The sequence below is a fragment of the Protopterus annectens genome, chromosome 10.part0 (genome assembly GCF_019279795.1).
Source record: "Protopterus annectens isolate FY-2018-M chromosome 10.part0, PAN1.0, whole genome shotgun sequence".
Lineage (NCBI taxonomy): Eukaryota > Metazoa > Chordata > Ceratodontiformes > Protopteridae > Protopterus > Protopterus annectens.
Genome location: NC_056744.1, coordinates 1,170,599,120 through 1,170,618,583, shown reverse-complemented (window position 1 = coordinate 1,170,618,583; position 19,464 = coordinate 1,170,599,120). Strand labels below are relative to the sequence as shown.

The following is a 19,464-nucleotide window of genomic DNA, read 5'->3' as shown; positions in this document are numbered from 1 at the left end:
CCTGAAATTCTGAGAAGTATATACCAAACAGCGGGGGCCCAGCAATGACCCCTGTGGCATCCCACTGGTGACAAGTCTGCTGTTTGATGTGACGTCATCCACTTTGATAGGCGTGTCCGGTTTGTGAGGCAGTTGGCAACCCACCTTAAAACAAAGGAATTTACATTTAGTTTGCTAAGTTTATCTGTAATGCCTGAATGTGGGATTGTATTGAAAACCTTTGCCAGGTCGCAGTGACTGCGTGCACAAAAGTTGCACTCGTCAATGGCCTTGGTCATATTTTCAGAAATCCACCAGATTTAACAGGCAGGCTCTGCCCTTCACAAGGCCGAACTGGGTAGGATCCAGGGTTTGGAGGTCACCTATCTCTTCATTTATGAGATCCATAATATATTCCATGGCCTTACAAATGAGACTCGTCAGGCTTATGGGTCTGTTGCTAGGCCACCTTTGTGGAGGGGAATAACTGTTGCTTTTCTCTACTCCACTGGAACAGAGCCTGTGATTAGGTTATGACTGAAAAGGGTACTTCATGGTGATGCTAGTTCATGTTTTAGCCTGTTTAGAAGACAGCCTGGGATGTTATCTGGTCCCACAAAGGTTGTGTTTTTTGCCTTGGACAAGGCTTTGAGGACCTGCTTTTCAGATATGCAGGGTGGGGGAAAGGTTTGTTGAAAGTTAGGAGGGAGGCAGTCAACGACCCTGGAGTAAAATCCTGCCACTCACATTGGGGATCCTTCATAACAAAGGAAATATGCTTTGTTTTCCATTTCTTTTTCTGCAGGATGTCCGCACAAAACACCCTGACAGTGTCAGATACTTGCAGACACTCAATAAGCATAGTAGATATCTCCTGCCTCACTAAGATCTGCAGATTCTCCCTCGGATTTAATCAACAGAGGTTCACTTCAACATCTGGAGCAGACATTTGCAAAGCTTCCAAGGATGTGTGAGGAGTTGGATCCAAGTCAACCTCCAATGGGGTCGTGGCAGAGTAATCTGAAGCAACCACCAAACTACCCTCTGGGTTTTCATTAGCATTGACAGAGACAGCTGGAGGAGGCCGGACAGAAGCCATATCAGTCCTAAGTTTTTTGGCCTTTTTCTTGGCCAGCAGCTGATCTTCAGGCACTCTGAGCCAACAGCTTAAGATGCTGGTTTTCAAGGTACATGTATAAGGAGGATAGCCAATTACATAGGGTCTTGGGGGACAAAAGCTTGGAAGATAGAACTCTACGTATGGTCGTGTGTGTGTGTGTGTGTGTGTGTGTGTGTGTGTGTGTGTGTCTGCACATTACCTTTATGCCCTGCTCCTTGAGTGGGTAGTGTACATATGATGTACGGCAACAGTAAGTAGTAAAGGTTTTGGTATACTGGCTGAACACTGAGCTATTCTTTGGTTATGAAAACTACAACAGGGATATGGAAGGACATATTATTAACAAGTAGGTCAAATAAATCTTAAGCTCATTGCATAAATCATTTACACATATGCTGTACTACACAAAAATACTACAGTACCTCATAAAACTCTTCCAAAAAGATCTCAGTTACTCCACCAGGAAAGAACATTTAGCAAAAAGTCTCAAATTGTCATGAAAGCATAAAGACCATACCCCTTGGCTTGCTTTTGCGTTAGAAGTGCATTTTTAAAGTCATCATTTAGATAATTAGTGTTCTCATAAGACTATTAATTCATTTTAGAAAAAACTTGCCCAACTACCCTTCAAACAGGCAGCGAAGGAAGACCAACATTAACTGCCTTGGAAAACAATTTTCATACCGGCCACTACCTCATTTAGGAGGATTTTGAGTTACAAGCCTTGTCGGTCAACCCCCATCTGCTCTTCTGAAAAAAGAAAAAAAAACAGGGTGGCATCCCAGACCAGTTTCCTTCATGCTCAAAGTAGCATAAGAAAGCAAGTTAAACTAAATATTAATCTCCTGGCCTTCTTTGCCTTTGCCAGTGAAAGAGAACTGCATGGATATTCACATGATACAGAGTCTCTACTCGAACAGAACGTAAGTAGTGAGGCATTAGAATCCATTCGTGTCTTATGCTCTGCCCAAAGGAAAAGCCTTCATGCATCCAATGCCACTCTGCAGAGATTGTTACTACAGTGCATAAAGTTTGACTACTTTAAGACATCCTAATCACAAGCCAGGTTCATATTCACAAAGCACAACACCTTTGAAAAACACCATAAATTAGACAACACTTCCAAAGTAAGATCACTTTTGGACTCCCATTGTCAAACAACTGTTGTCATGACTGGAACCATCGAAGTAAGACAGATGGAGATGTTGGCCTAAATTCTGCAAAGCTGGACCACTTCTCAAAAAAAAAAAACATAAAACTTACATAATTAGCATAGCAACACTACTGTGAAATATGCATCAGTTTTTAGTACCGCTTACTCACCTACCCATTTCCCTCCTCAGCTTTGGGGCAAGTATACCAGCCAACCCTTACTAGGCACAGCATCCCTGAGCGAACCAATAACTGCCTGGCAGTTTGCCTTTCTTTTCTCCTCCTTTTGGCCAGGGACCACCTTTTTTGTGCTCATGTACCAAAGTACTGGTGAGCTGCAAGAAAACAAGTGTGATGGAATACGTAGAAGCAGCAAGCAGACTGAAAACCGAGTGCTGGTGGTCTTAAGCACATGCCAGGGTAGGCTACAGCCATTCCTATTTATAATAACTTCCACAGTACTGTGAAAAAGTGCTGACAACAGACACAGAATGTTGATAAAATCAGGTGTGTGGCTAAAGATTATTTTGTACTCAGCACTTCTTACTGCTGCCTTCACCATTACAATTCACACGTAGACAAATGCATACATCCTTCCAAATAATTCATCTTAACACAGTTAGAAAGTATAAATCACTTGCAGCAATTAAAGTTGTTTTCAGGTGCAGTCAGTTGATCAAAGATCAACTCGGTTAAATTATACAGACAGTCTAAGATGCTAGCAAATATGCTCTTACCTGGATGTTTTCTAACAACCGAGATGGAGTGACACTTTTTGGGATACAGACTACACCACGCTGTACTTGCCATCTATGGTAGAATGAACAGAAAAAACAAGACTAAGTTTTGGAGAATAAAAATATCACATGTCAATGTTAATGTCAAATGTTAGATTGCACTGTAGATGGGCTACACATGTTGGAATACAAGTGGCTTAAATGTTCTGAGTGAACAAAATGAAGATATGAAGAAAAAAGTGGTGACGATTCTTCTGCACTCTAAAGGTTTTCTTGTGTAGTGTCTTGGCGGTTGCACATTTCAGAAAGGGAAAAATTAATACTAACTAGAACCTGTAAAAGGAAGATGTGTCACTATACTTACGATGTGCTAAAGTTACAAAGCTAAAATTTCATAACTGACAGGATTAGAAATGTGACCCAAAAATAGCAATTCTGATGATCTAATGCATAAAATAAAGTAGTAAAAATGCATGCTTGGCTTAAAATTGTGACTTTACACAGTAAATGCAAACTCATCTTTTAAGCTGCAAACTCATTTTAACCTGCACCTGAAAAATGAAGTTAATGTATAATACAAACTCAATATGAAAATAAGAAAACTGCCAGAGGGATCAGATGGCGAGGAAAAAATATATCTGCTATCATGACAGGTTTCAGCAGTCGACCACATAAGGGAGGAATAATACCTGAGCCACCAGCTTGCCTTACGAGGGACATCAACAAGGACAGGACACACATCATCACATGAAGTAGCTCATGTGTACATATGTGCACTTAGCACATCTCCACTGGCCTTGTGCATGCCCCAAATGACCTGGTTTTGACTAGCAGCCAAACAGCTGGAGAAGCCAGCTCAGCTGTATTGGGATGGGAATAAGCACTCAATGCTACCTCTCAAATCTGTGGCTGGGATATGGGTGGTGGTGAAACACAATGGCAACAGCTCCAGCTGTTACTTGGTCAGGTACTATACCTTTTTCAAATGGAATTCAGAGGGTGTTAGCCTGCCAGGACATGTGCCTCTAGTTTTAACTGGAAATCATGAGAGTGGGAAAGCATAAGCTCACAGTATGTCCTGCACTGCAAGTATTGTGTGGTACTTTCTAGCCAATGGATATGGGGTGTTAGGAACATATAATAAATCTAATAACTCAGCTGTATGATGAAAGGCATTTCCATTTCTCTCCTCCTTCTTCCAGAAGCCTAAGGGGAAATAATGGGCCTTTGTGGGAATAGGGGATGGAGGTGGACATAAGGGGTGTGTGTGTGTGTGTGTGTGTGTACACACTTAGGATGTGTTAACTTTGTTAAAGACAAAGTTGCATTCTAGACATAAGTGAGACACAAACTGGTTACCAACCAGCTTAGATATCAAAGACTGACCCTTTTAAATGAACAGATCTGGGACATTTTACTGCCTTAATAAATAAGATGCTTTGCTCAGCTAACAAAGTAAGATGACAGAGAGGCAGATAAACTATTTTATATGACTTGAAATCTAACTGCATAGATTCTCCTGCCTCTTTTCCTTTATCTTCTAAGTGCACAGATGAGGAAACAACTGCCTGTGCAACACGTAAAACGCCAAAGAAAAATGGAAAATTTCTAATCAAGTGTATAATATTCTGTGGAAAAAGATTCCCTTTTTAACCAGGTTTGCTATATCTTCAAGTATGATGTAATACTAGGTTCCACAGAGAAACAGGCAACTTAAAAAGCAGCTTTGTACTGAATCTCTCTACACCAGATGCATAACATTTTTCATAAGATATAGCTTGTACAATCTATCCCAACTTCCGGAAGGAAAGCAATGAAATACTCATCTACATTTGCTGGCAGCTGAACAAGAAACATCAGATTACTTAAGCTTTTACAGCCAACCTACTGGAAAGATGTATTTTTGAATTTTCTTTGTAAATCCATCAAGTACAATAAATTCTTTATCAGCAGGGTATGACATATCTGAAATAACTTTTTACTAGCACTGCTTCTTCAGTATCAGTTTTATCAAAACTCAGAGACTGGGGCATAAACCACTTCTAACATTCCTCTGACCTAGTGTAATGCCTGACAGCATCAAGAAAGCCCTGAGGAACAACCTCTGACTGCTGTTTAAACAGGGACAAAAAGGCACTGCATTGGGGAATCCATCTGTTGCCAGATGATCCTATTTCTCCCTCTCCTTTTAAAATGATAACATATTTAAATTTACACAGACTCTTACTCTACAGCTGTTATTAACTTCCGCTTCAGTGTACATGTGGTAGGGGCAGGTTCTGGGGCACATATGCAATACCTATGTGCACTTTCTGCAATTATTAATTATAGCTCAACTGCGTTAATTAGTCCTTCTGCTCTGTTTAACCTATTTTCTAGATACTTATCTTATATTCTATGCCTGTTGTGCACTGTGATTACTCTCGTTATAGCCCATAGCTTGCTGTGTACTTCATATTTGTAAATTCTATTGAGCTGTGATTTGTTAGACCTGGTGAACCATTTCTCTATGATCATATGCAATATTATTCACAACAAGCAAGACACTTTTTATAATGTAATTACTAATAAGATCTCAAGTACTTAACGTGCTTTCAGTCACCAACTGGACTTCATCAGATCAATCTTTTAATAGCAGCTTTAACCCATAGAAAACAAATATATACGTGACTAACAACCTCATATGAGTACTAATAAAGGCCAAATAAACTGAAGTACAGAAGTAGTAATCAATTACTAGTCTGTCTACAGACAGGGACTATGCATCACAAAGCCTCCTTCACGCACCAAGGTGACAATAAGATTCTTCCAAAAGGAGTGATAAACTAAACAACTACAAAGAAAGAAAAAAAAAATCAGAGCACTGAAGTGATGGTGTATGTGTGTGTGTGTGTGTGTGTGTGTGTGTGTGTGTGTGTATATATATATATATATATATGCACCCAATATAGTAACCTTGGAAAAGATGCCACATAAAGAAAAACCATAGATAAAAATACAATCAAAATACAAAAAAAAAAATTAATTTTAACTGCATTAAAAATAAATATAAGTGCTTTCACCCATAGGGCTTCATCACATCACTTTTAAAACTGAACTTTCATAAAAACAATCATACACTAAAAATAAGGGAAAAAACAATCAATAAAACACGTGGGAAAAAATGCAAATGACTCTGCATATGTATATGTTGTAGCAGAACAGAAAACATGCAGAAATCATCAAAAATACAGGCATAAAAAATGTCCAAGAAAAGTGAAGAAAGGACATGTCATGTCAAAAGCATTATAATAAAATAATTGGTGGTCCAGTTTCTTAAACTGAAGAATGCATTATTTGACTAAGGTTCATAGCTTCACAGGCAAGTACTAGGCTAGCTGCCCTTATGGACCATTTTAAGCCTAGCCAATTTCCCTCTCAAAAGGTGAGAATCAAACCCTGTACACTGTAAATATGAAGTAAAAACCTTAACCATTATTAAACTGTAATTCAGGAGGATAGAGCAGCTCCTGGTTTGTACACCACTTGACTCCTGGTTAGTAGACTATGTGAGCTTTTCTAGGTTTATCCTAACCGTTATACCAACCTCCAAGCATAATGTAATAAAGTCACAGGGTATGCAGATTTGCTTGCGTGTCCAGAGAACAAGCACATTTTCTAAAGAACCTGGAGGACATCCAAAGAGATTTTCTTGAGAAGGGGTATCAAAGTGGGACTATCAAGGCATATTTTTGATCCTATTAAGGACCTAAAAGCAAGGGAGACACTTTCTTATATGAACCACAAACACATGTTTTATGTGAATTCAGTAGTCCCTACACTTATCAAAGGAAAGAGAAAGTAAAAAGAAGTATGACCCTAACTTTCAGTAAAGATGGCCATGAGACTAAAATGATAATCTGTGTCAATTGGTCCACTTTGTCTACTAGTAGACTGAAGAGCAAGATTCTGGATCCTGAAGTAGGAACATTAGGTCTGATTTAGAAGGGGCATTCAACAAGGACAGTATGAAGAGGCTTGGTACCTTTAAATGTGGGCCTTTCTGTACCCTTTGAGTTCATGAACTGCAAAGCCTTTTTCATCTGCCCCAGTATGGGGAAGAAATATAACAGTAAAGTGGCTGGGAACTGCAACAGTGAAAATATTGTTTACAGAGCCCATTGCTCCAACTGTCACATTTTTTTTTACATAGGAAAGACTATTTCCAAGTTTAAAAGGAAGATAGCCCAACACACATCTGAAATTAGAAATACATTAAGCAAGAATCCTCTTCCAAAGTATATCACTGAATCACCAGCTCATTCTTTTTTCACTTATTCACATTTTGGACATGATCAGGATGGAGGACCACTTGAGGGGAACTGTAATGCCATTCTTGAAAAGAAATATCTGGAATGGCAAATTCGCCTTAATGCCTACAACCCACCTGGACTTGATTCTGCTTGTTACATTAAAAGCATTCTTCAGTACAGGAAACTCACAAATTATTTTATTAAAGGTTTTGACATGACATGTTTGCCCCTTTCCTTCACTTTTCTTAGACATTTTTATGCTTGTGGTTTTGATGGTTTCTGCTCGTTTTCTATTCCACTACAAAATATACATATGCATAATTGTTTGCATTTTTTCCACATACTTCACTGAGTTTTTTTTTTTTTTTGATCTGATGAAGCCTTACGGGTGAACGTGCTTTTCTGTTTGTTTTTAATACATTTAAGATTACAGTTTCATTTCGACTGTATTTTTATTGGTGATGTTTCTTTATATTGCATCTTTTCCAAGGTTACTGTTTTCCTGATTCATGTGCCTACTGTCAATCACCCACACTCATGTTCTCACACACACATTTTTTATGTTTTGTTTGTTCATAGCTTTTTTGTTTATCACTCCTTTTGTAAGGATCTTGTTACCACTTTGGTGCTAAATAGGCTTTAGTGAAGAGAGTTTTGTGATACCTTGCCCCTGTCTGGAGACAAACTATACTAGTTATGCACTTCAGTTTATTTGGCCTTTATTTTATTACTACCCCTGTTTCTTATTCTAGTTTGGACTATAAAACACATCAGATTAGTTTTTAGTTGTAGGCTAGGCTCATTACTGTCTTTGAGGTTGTCAATCATAATTTATGACCGTTTGTGCTTTTTATGTATATATATTAGTTTTCCATGGGTTAAAGCTGTTATTGAAAGACTGATCTGATGAAGTCCAGTTGGTGGATGAACGCACTTATCATGAATTAAAACTATTTCAATGACTAAGACTGTTTGTGTTTGTTCAGTACCTTCACAGAAGAGGAATTAACATCTGAACTTTTGAACTGTTTGTTACTTAGGCTTAATATTGTGATGTTCAAGTATTTTTACTTTTCACAATTAACAAGGAACTGAAGTCAGTCCTCTATCTTAATGTTGGAGACAGCTATCCCCTCACATCTCTGTTGTGGTTAAAGATAGGATAAAATGCATCATGCAAACCACTGGCCTACATATTTAACTTTTCACTTAATACAAAAATAATGCCACAAAAATGCAAATATAAGCTAATATTTCCCCCACTTGGGTTGACTACACTATCATCAGCCCGTGATTATCACCCAACAGCAAACACTAACCTACTTCCAAAAAAAACATTAAATAAGCACAAATTCTTCACTGCATATAGAAATATGACATCTTAGTTGACAAAAATGGGTTTAGATCCAATTATCATACAGCAACAGATATGTACTCCTTCACTAATGAAATACATATAAATAAAGGACACTGCCTTTTAGCCAAAGCAATTTTTGTGTGCCTAAATCTGAACACAATCTTCTTCTTTCAACTTTTTCCCGGTTAGGGGTTGCCACAGCAGATCACATGTCCACTCATGATTGGCAGTGGAGTTTTACGGTGTTGAGTTGCCAGCCTGGCACCCAACCTTCCACAGAAGGCACACACATGCACACACACACACACACACACACACACACACACACACACACACACACACACACACACACACACACACACACACACACCTAGGGCCAACTTAGAGTGTCCAATCCACCTACAGCAAGTCTTTGGGATGTGGGAGGAAACCGGAGCACCCGGAGGAAACCCACGCGACCGCAGGGAGGACATGCAGACTCTGCACAGAAGGCACCCCAGCTGAGGATCGAACTGGAGAACCTCTTGCTGTGAAATGGGAATGCTAACCACTGCACCACTGCAGCTGCCCTCTAAATCTGAACACAATATCTTACTAAAAAAATAGGTACAGTAAATGTAGATTTTTCTGATGAGGTATGCCAATGATTAGGAAACTTCCTAACACACACACGACTTCTACTATTACATCATATGGCAGACGTACCTATACCAGAGTATCCTAGGATCCATGATGGCCTTCCCTACTTTACTCGCTCTTGGAATCTACAAAACTAAACTACACACTGTATGCAAATGACACTGTCCTCACTAAAGCTACTTCTTCCTCCACTGGCAAAGTCCTACTACAAATAGACTTACCTGTATTTTTGGAATTGGCTATTAAAAAGGCAAGCTATACTTAAATACATAAAAATCAAAAGTTATGCTGCTTGACACTCTCACAGACATGGGCCAAGGCATCATCACTAAATCCCGGACACCAGCATATAGAACCTTAAGACAGTGTAAATACTGCCACATGCTCACTAAAAATGAACCCCTAACTTATCCCAAAGGGCTTCTGTCTGTGGAGGTGACCCTCTTCCAGTCAGGTGTATGCAATGAGCAAAAACGCCGTCTTAACTCCACCCACATCTACAGGCTGTTATCACAAAACTGTCTTATGCTGATGTTGTTAAAAAATCTCTACTCAAGCCTTCTAAAACATCCAAGTCTAGGCATCAGCCTAAACCCTCAAATCTACCTCCCGCATGCCTACCCACCCCTATCTGATCATAATCGACATACAGCATGCTCTAACACAGTTATGAAAAAGGGTTACAATAGTATGCAGAAGCCCTTAAAGCCAAAGGACCAAACTAGTACTTCTGGCAAGATCTTGGTCATAGATGATCCCACTGTTACACACACAAATGCTCTTCTACTCACTAGGCTGAGCAAAGTCAGAGTGACTGTTAGCTGTCTCTCAGGTGCCACAATAAACAATGTCACTAGGACCCTCAAGGTCCCTTCACCCCAGCTACACACATATGATCTGGTCATTGCGAACATGGGAGTACACATCTTCAGACTCACTTCCTTGAATCATATGAAGCTGGATATGATGAAGCTCTCTGAATATGCATCTGAAATGGGTGTGAAACTAGTATTGAGCAGTATCCTACTATTGCCAAGAATAATGCCTCAATACAAACTTAAACTGCTAGCTTAGCTGTTGATGTCATTCTTTGAGGATGCAACATAATCATCTTGTGGAGGAAAAGTCTTACAACCCTGGCTGCTTTGCTAGAGATGGTCTGCATCTCTCTTCTCATGGCGTTCGTACACAGGCAAAAACATTTTCTTCCCCGTAGTGCTTTTGTATTAGGCAAGATCATATTACTGCCATATTCAACCATAATCAAAATCATATAAAGGCATTTTTGCTCAATGCAAGAAGCCTTAACAAAATGTTGCACTCCTTTACAGGCATTTTTAACACTTGAAAATATGGATATTTGCATAGTTACTGAAACATGGTTTCAGAACAGCAAAAACACTCCCTGTAGTGCAGGGTTTTTGTGCCTGCCACTCCTTCAGACCCAATACCGAGTTTGATGATGTAGATGGAGTGCGTGTGTCTGTTTTTGTAAAAAAAAACACTTTCACCTCCAGACTCTTAACACAAGACAATGACTTTGAACTCCTCTACATCCTTATCACGATAAACTAAACACAGTACCACATCGCAGCCAGCTACCACACCCACTCCATGACATCAGCAGCCCATGAAGCATATGTAAGCAAACTGACATCCTTCACTACTGACCCCAATGCTACCCTCTACAGTGACTTTAGCTATCTCTCAATTAACTGGGAAAATTACACCACCACAAAAAATAAGTATACTTAGAAATGCCTGGACTTAATTAATGCCAACTCCTTAAGCAAATCTGCTCCAAGCTAATTGCTCTCTTGATGAAATTCAAACACACACCGCACTTTGATGACCCCATCTCAGCTGTACACCTCCAAGTCTGTATTGAGTCTTTGGTACCAATAAAGCTCATACAGAGTGTCAAACACAAGAACCTGCTTAGTGGAACCCTGGTATAAATAAACTATATAACAAAAAGGTGGACTCACTGCCCAAAACAGCAAACTTAACACCTCATTAGCAAAAGGAGAACTTAAAAAAAAGAAATGCAATCAAATCCCTCAAAAGTATACATGAATTAAGAATTTTCACTCATACTACGGATGATCACACACAGCCTTCATGAGAAACCTTAGAAGTAATACTCAGAAATGCTCTTCCCTTGAATACATAGCCAACATACTAATACGCAAATTCAAATGTCAACTGAAGCTGTACACCCCCATCTCCCCCAAACATTCCATAGCACATTAGCATTTTTATGCCAACTCTTTATCTCCCCTGAGCAAGTCTCAAGTGCTCTCTCCAAGGTTAAGAACACTAGGCTCCAAGGGTCCAGATAATGTGCCAGGCTGACTTCTTGTTAACAACAAAAAAATGTCTGGCAGACCTGTTGCTAAATCTATTTAGTCTCAGCCTATCCACTGTATTTGTGCTAGAGGTATGGAGAAATACTCATCTCAGTCAGTCCACTCCAAAAAGGGTACCCATTACTGATCCAGTTAATAATTGAGACCCATAAGCCTCAACAGCCTTACTATAAGGCAGTGGAGTGCATCATTATGGAACTTATTAACAAAGACATAAGGGAGTCTTTTAAATCCTGGACCCAAACCAGTTTTGGGTTTGTTAAAGGCAGATCCTGCTTCCTAAACATGGTGGGCTTTTTTTGAACAAGTCACCAAGACACCACACTGAGGCAAACTGGTCCACACTACATGACAGAAATTGGTCGCTGATACCATTCCACATTCTGGCATTATTGATAAGCTAATCCGATTAAAAATAACCCCCTACTTTACTCACTGGATATCAAAGTGGCTCACCAACAGAACCCACACTTATTAGTGTTGAGGCATACTCTCATCAAAAAGGGTAGTTACTAGGGGGATCCCCCAGGAAGTGGTCCTGGGACAACTCCTCTTTGTTATCTGCTTCCCTGAAGTCAAGGCTAATACTAAAGGCCGGTCTGTGGCTGGCAAAGTTTGCTAATGATTGCAAACACAGTTGTTATAAATTCTCCAACTGACCTCCAGACTGTCCAAGAGGGTCTAACACACACACTAATAAGTAGTGCTTGGACCATGGAGTCAAATTAAATGCCATGAAATGCAGCACTGTCTTTTGGCAAGCCTGTGCACCCATTGCTCCTATAACACAGGTGACAATCCCTTAAAACCTGGCTGTCATTATGGACTTGGACACTTTCATGGACAATGAACTATCCTTTGACCACCATGTGTCCATTGTTGTGAGGAAATCCTTTTATATAGACAGCTAATCATCAGGGGTATATCCTATTGAGTCAAAAAAGTCATCTTACCTCTTTTATTCCACCCTTATCAGGCCATTAGTAGAGTATAATGTCCCCTTTTGTATGCACTTGTCTAAGTATATGACCCAGCTCAATAGACTGCAGTGCTTCCTTACTAAGTCAATTAAGGTTATGTCCTCCTCCACCTATCATGACAGTCTTAAAATGCTCTTTGTGTTTCTCCTTCCTATCAGCTTATGAGAGGAGACATCTGTCTAGCATATATAGCCTCAAAGAATCCAATCCTATATGCCCTTCTACACATCCACAATATTAACAACACCCTAAACACCCACTCAAGAGAGCTGAATGTTTTCCAAAACAGAGAGATCCTGCTGGTGAAACAGACAAATATCACAGAGAATCCCTCTTTTTTGGAACAAACTCCCCATGGATATAAAGCAGAATAGCTCTCTGACCCTTTTTAAGTATAATCTGGATGACTGGAAGGGCAATTGTAAGTACACTTCTGGTCTGGCCTCTCAAACCCTTATGGAAAGGGGTTGAAAAGTACAGTTGTGTACACTTACCATAGATGTAGATGTTCGAGTGTATTCACTGTTGCAGACATTACATTTGGGTAATCTGCTGGCAGGTTGCCCTCAGTCGGCCTGAATTCCAAAGTCTTGGGTCCTGCGTCAGTTGCTGTCTTCTCTTCCATGATGTCAGGTCGTCAGGGGTATAAAACATGCAGCCGACACCATTTTCTTTCGTTTTTCTTCCCCCCCCCCGATGTCAGGTGCCCCCAAAAAGGTAGCAATATTATATATATAAATATACATGCATTGATATAAACTTTACCTTCATCTAGAAGCAAATACACCACATAGGCTGTAGAAGATAAATAAGGAAAGATAAACTTTAGAATGACAGGGGGATGGTGGGAGGGTAACCTGGACTGCAACAGTGAATACACTCGAACATCTACATTTATGGTAAGTGTACACAACTGTACTATGCTCTTCGTGTTTCACTGTTACTGCCATTACATTTGGGTAGAATCCCAAAGCTATGGTTGGGAGGCTGGAGCTAAACAGCATTAGGTGCGGCTATAAGGCCCTGCAGCACTACAGTGGGAAAGCCTGCCCTGGACTTAGAGTAGAGAGGCAAATGGTAATGCTTTGTAAAGGTGTGAACAGAACTCCAAGTAGCAGCCTCTAGAATGTCTTTGGTTGGTACTCCTCTGAGAAAGGCTGCTGAAGCAGCTGCAGCTCTGGTGGAATGAGACCTAATGCCCTTGGGCACAGGTTTACTATGGTGTAAGTAGCAGAAATGGATGCAGTGGCTTATCCACTTTGAAATTGTCTGCTTTGAAATAGCCTTTCCTTCTGATCCTGCAGCATATGACACTAGTAATTGCTCAGTTTTTCTTAGAGCTTTAGTCCTGCTCAAACAGAACCTTAGCTGTCTGTGTACGTCCAAGAAATGCAGAATTCTCTCCCCTTTGTTCTGCAGATTTGGATAAAAAATTGGCAGATAAATTGTTTGGTTAAGAGCCACACTGGAAACCACCTTAGGCATAAAAGTAGGATTTGTCCTCAGAGACACCCCCTGTCTGGGTGAAATATGATAAAAGGCTCTACAGCCATGAGGGCCTGTAGCTCTGAAACTCTTCTTGCTGAAGTAATTGCTAGCAGCAGAGCTGTCTTCCATGATAATAACTTTATGTCAGCAGTAGCTGCTGGTTCAAATGGTGGCAGGGTGAGCTTTTCCAACACATAATTGAGGTCCCATGCAGGTAGTAGTGATCTTCTAGGAGGCCTTACATTTTTGGCTCCTCTAAGATACTGCTTTAGTAAAGGATGAGAAAAGATTGGTGGCTCTGTATTGTAATGAGCCAAAATGGCAGAGGCATGCATTTTGATTGATGAGAAAGATGGGCCTTTGTCAAGTATCTCAGTTAAGTATTGTAATATCTGAGGAATATGTGGTTCTGCTATATCAGTTCCTTGTGCTCGATTCCAAGCACAGAATCTCTTCTATTTGTCCGCATAAGATTTTTCTAATACTAGGCCTTCTGGCTTCCAAAATGACACCCATCACAGCTTTAATGAGAGGTGTCGTTTGTATGATTACATGATTAGCCATGCTGCCAAGTTCAGAGTCTGTAGTTGATTGTGCAAGATCTGATTGTTTTGCTGGGACAGTAGTTGTGGTCTTTGAGGCAAGGTCAAAGCTGGGTATTGAGACTAGTTCCTTAGGATTGGGTACCAGTATTGGCGGGGCCAGTCCGGGGCAATTAATATCATCTTTGGCTTCTCTTGTCTGACTTTTAGGACGGCCTTGGGTAGAAGAGGCAGAGGAGGAAAGGCGTAAACTGATAGGTTTTTCCAACTGAAGGATAGGGTGTCCACTTTCCATGCTTGTCTGTGATAAGAACTTGTGCAGAATCTTTTCAATTGATAATTTTGAGGAGAGGCAAATAGATCTATGTCTGGACTCCCCCATTTCTCTGTTATCATGCTGAAGACTTGAGGATTTAGTTTCCACTCGTGAGGATCCATAAGGTTTCTGCTTAAATCGTCTGCCAGAGTGTTTTGTTTTCCTGGCAGGAATTGAGCTTGAAGATGTATTTGGTAGGTCAAAGCTGTGTCCCACAGTGCCATGGCTAATCTGCAAAGGGGGTATAAGTGTGTTCCCCCTTGCTTGTTTATATACCACATGATTGTGGTGTTGTCCGTCTTTATCAGTAGTTGCCCTGGATGAAGTAAGTCCTTGAAGGCTGTAAGGGCATTTTGAAAAGCTAGCATCTCTTTCTGGTTGATATGTAGATGCATTTGCTTTGGTGCCCATATGCCCTGAATGCATCTTCCTGCCATGTGGGCCCCCCCAGGCATAACCTAATGCGTCTGTTAAGGTTTGGCTGGCAGGGGGTAGAGTGTTTTGGTGACAGGCCCTTGCCCACCATAGAAACTCCTGTTGCAGGCAGGGAATGAGAGGAATCATTGCTTCCAGACTGTGTGAATGTTGACTCCATAAACTTTTTAGGTACCATTGACGTTTTCTCATATGCAGTCTTGCATATGGAATTAGCAGGATGCCGGATGCCATGAAGCCCAGAGCCTGCAGAATTTGTCTTGCGGAAGACTGGGTTTTTGTTGCCATCAGTTTGAAGTAAGTAGTCAGTTGCCTTTGTTTGTCTGGCATGAGGTAAGCCATCTGGGCAGTTGTATTCAAGCTTGCACCCAGGAATGTTATCTTTTGAGAAAGTAGCAGTTGTGATTTCTTTTCATTTATTGTGTACCCTAGGCACGCTAAAAGCCTTTTCAAAAACGCCAGGTGTCAAAGAAGAGTGTCTTTGTTCTCTGCTTGAATGAGACAGTCGTCCAAGTAAGGATATATTTGTATACTTCTTTGTCTGCAAAATGCAATTACTGGTACCAGGCACTTTGTAAAGACCCTGGACGCAGTAGGTAAGCCAAAGGGCAGTGCAGAGAATTGGTAATTCATTAAGCCAGCCTTGAATCTGAGGTATCTTCTGCACGACTGTTTTATTGGGACATGCAGGTATGCCTCTTTTAGGTCTAAAGTCACCAGCCAAGCTTTTTTGCCCAGCATGGGCAGAAGCTGCTGCAAAGTCAGCATTTTGAATTTTGGAATGTCCGGGTATGTGTTCAAAATCGATAAATCCAGTATTGGCCACCAGGCCTTGTCCTTTCTGGGCACCAAGAACAGTCTTGAGTAAAAACTTTGTCCTTTTTCCTGTTCTGGTACTGCCTGAATGGCCCCCATATCCATGAGGGACGTAACCTGTTTCTGTGCCTCTGCCCATTGATGTTTTGGCAGATCTGGCCAACCATTTGCCATTGGCAGAGTGTGGAAATGGAATCTGTATCCCTGTGATATGATGTTTAGTGCCCACTTGTCCTGGGTTATTAACTGCCAATTTTGAGCAAAAAGTGCTAATTTTCCCCCTATGGGTGCTGCCGAAAGTTAAGTGCTTGGTGTAGGCAGTGGGAAGTCATTGGGATTGCTTTCTGTAGGTTTGCACTTTATCTCCTCCAGATTTGGAGGTGGATGCGCCCCATTGCTTTGACCTGCATGAGTCTTGCGCCTGGTATCTGGAACCCTTAGGGTATCTGGATTTGTCCCTTTGTGCTCTGTCTGACACAGGAAAGGACCAATTTTTTGTAGGCCAGTGTCTACTGAATCTTGGTGGCTGCACTTGTAAGAAGTCTTTAACAGTTTGCATAGACTTAGCTTTGTCTTCCATTTTCTTTAAAACCGCTTCTGCCTTAAAACCAAACAGAGGGTCATGCTGTAAAGGTGCATCTAGCAATTTAGCTTTATCATGACCAGGCAAATTTTGTTCCTTTAACCAGGCATGCCTCCTAATCACAGATCCAGAAACTAAGGTCCTGCAGGAGGCCTCTAAAAAATCAAAACCACATTGCAAAGTATGCTTTCCAACTTGCTCAGCTGCATGCAATAATTCCTGCAAGTCTTTATTTTCTGCACATTCTGAAATCAACATCATTTTCTGTTTCAGCAATCCCATAACATGTTGTTGGTACTTAAGCCTATAAAATTGAGAGTTTAAGGCCCTAATTGCCAAGGCTGCAGATGTATAAACTTTTTTTTCCCCATCTGTCCAGTGCCCTTGAATCTCTGTCAGAGGGGGTAGGATTTTTTGCTGTTGAGGCCTTTGTACCCTGTGAAATAGTTTCCGGATCAGCAGCAGGGTTTCTAAATAAAAATGTATGTGAGTCAGGGACCCTGTCATATCTGTCAGGCTTACTCGGAGCCAGAGGTAAGGAGTCAGGGGGTCAGGCTTGACTCCGAAAACACATCATCCACAATGTCTAAAACATGGGGAATGGCTAAAGGCTTGCGCTGAGGGAGAAGTAGGAAATCCCTGAGCCTCTTTTTTGATTCTGAGAAGTCACGACTCTCCCAGTGAAAATGCTCCCTCAAAGTATGCAAGGTTTCTCCAAATGAATAATCCTCAGGAGGAGATGCAGATGGAACAGACTCCTCAGCATCAGAATCCTCATAGGGAGGTAAAGATAATTCCTGATCAGAAGAGGAATCAGAAGAAATAGAAACCTGATCTGAAGATTCATAATCAGTGTCTTGCCTACGCCTCTTATCTGGAGGGGGATGGGTACACCCCTGATCAAGGTAATAAGGTCTTCAGCCATTTTGAACATCTGTTTTTTAGGCAGAGAGGCCTGTGCACGTGGCTCAGGCGTCAGTTTTTTAGTTTTAGAAGTTGCTTTTGTCCTTGATTTTGCAGCTGTCGTCGGTTTGATATACAAATGTTGAGGTCTGAATACACCCTCAGAAGCAGGTGCCTGCTCAGCGGCTCCGGACCCATCCGAGGGAGATACATCCATTGGTCCAATACCTTGAAAATCTTGTGGCATGCCTGACTCCACATGGGTGTCGGTAGTGGCCTGCGACTTGAAGGTAGCGGGTATCAGGGGCTGCGAAAGTGCCTCATTGAGTACTGGCGAACCAGCGACTGGCTTAGGAGAAGCTTCATCGTCGGTTTTGGATCTGGACTGCCTTTCTCTGTCCTTTTCTTTGCTTTCTTTATGTACTCCGGTAGTCGGATTGCTATCCGACGACATTTCTGGGTGGTTAAATCTGTTTCCAAAATACTTTGATGCAAAAATATACCGACGCTTAATAGTGCATTGGTTAAATCTAGCACAAACCCGACAGCCAGGCACGTTGTGATCAGGGCATAGGCAAGGAATACAGTATAAATGGAAATCCTTATGAGGTATTTGCTTCCCACAAGTAATACAATTATTAACTTTTTCTGACATCGGTAAAAAGCAAGAAAAAAGTTTCCCCAACGGGGTACTTAGCTTTAGTGAAGACTTTGGTTCTGAAACTCAAACTCGAATATTTCAGTAGTCAGCCGACCAGCACTTGCGAAATGCTTCTGCTTTGGGCACCGCGTGGCAAGAAAGACTAAAGAAAATGGCATTGGCTGCATGTTTTATACCCCTGACGACCTGACGTCATGGAAGAGAAGACAGCAACCAACGCAGGACCCAAGACTTTGGAATTCAGGCCGACTGAAGGCAACCTGCCAGCAGATTACCCAAATGTAATGACTGCAACAGTGAAACACGAAGAACATCTAGGTATAATGTACTTCAGGTCTGGTACTAACTTATGCCTTGGTACTAACTTATGCCTTGGTAAATTCTAACTGGAATCTTCTGGCTAAACTACAAATGGTCCACTAGATCAACTGCCTAGTATTAACCTCTGAATCTGTAATTCAGACAACAGCAGTATTTTATTTAATTACTAATTGTATTGCAGAATGTAACCCTCTTCATGATAAAAATCCCAACATAAAAAAAATTCTAAGACATTAAAAGTAGTATACAAAAATACCACATTTACTCACAAATGAACTTAGTCAAGCCATTGCCATAAATGTACTTTTACATAGGAAAGAATAATCTCTGCCTATCATAACCTTACAGTCCCCTCAAAGCATAGCCATTCTTCAAAGAAAAATTGAAAACCAAATGCTGTGGTTTATCCATTTTAGTCCCAGAGAAAGCATCATAGCATAAGCAGTAAAGCTAACTGGTTGTTGAAATGCCCAGAGGTCTCTCTCTCTCTCTGCTAAACATAAATGAAGTGTACCATCCACAATTAACATCCAAACTTCAAAGCAGAAGTAACTCCAATGCTCTTTAAAAAATCAAGACAGTACCTTGTGGTACAGAACTCCCTTTATCTCTAGTTAAAAGATCATTATGAAAGATGCTCTAACAACTTGGAACAGACTTCTCAAAACAGGATAATACAACAAAACAGTAAAAGCATACAGTTCTTAGCCTTTCAGTCTTAGGAACGCAAGGCAGCAAGAGCAGCACTTGACGTACCATACACATTTAAACAGT

The 19,464-nt window shown here is 40.8% G+C and overlaps 1 protein-coding gene across 2 annotated transcripts in view; it reads right to left on the bottom strand.

Annotated features, from left to right (window-relative positions):
- The window catches only part of AKR1A1 (aldo-keto reductase family 1 member A1), a 539,772-nt gene that overhangs the window by 99,142 nt on the left and 421,166 nt on the right, over positions 1–19,464 (bottom strand). For both annotated transcript variants that reach the window (XM_044085914.1, XM_044085915.1), the window contains exon 7: positions 2,989–3,061. In XM_044085914.1, coding sequence (XP_043941849.1) covers positions 2,989–3,061 — 73 coding nt within the window. The remainder of the gene's footprint in view (positions 1–2,988; positions 3,062–19,464) is intronic.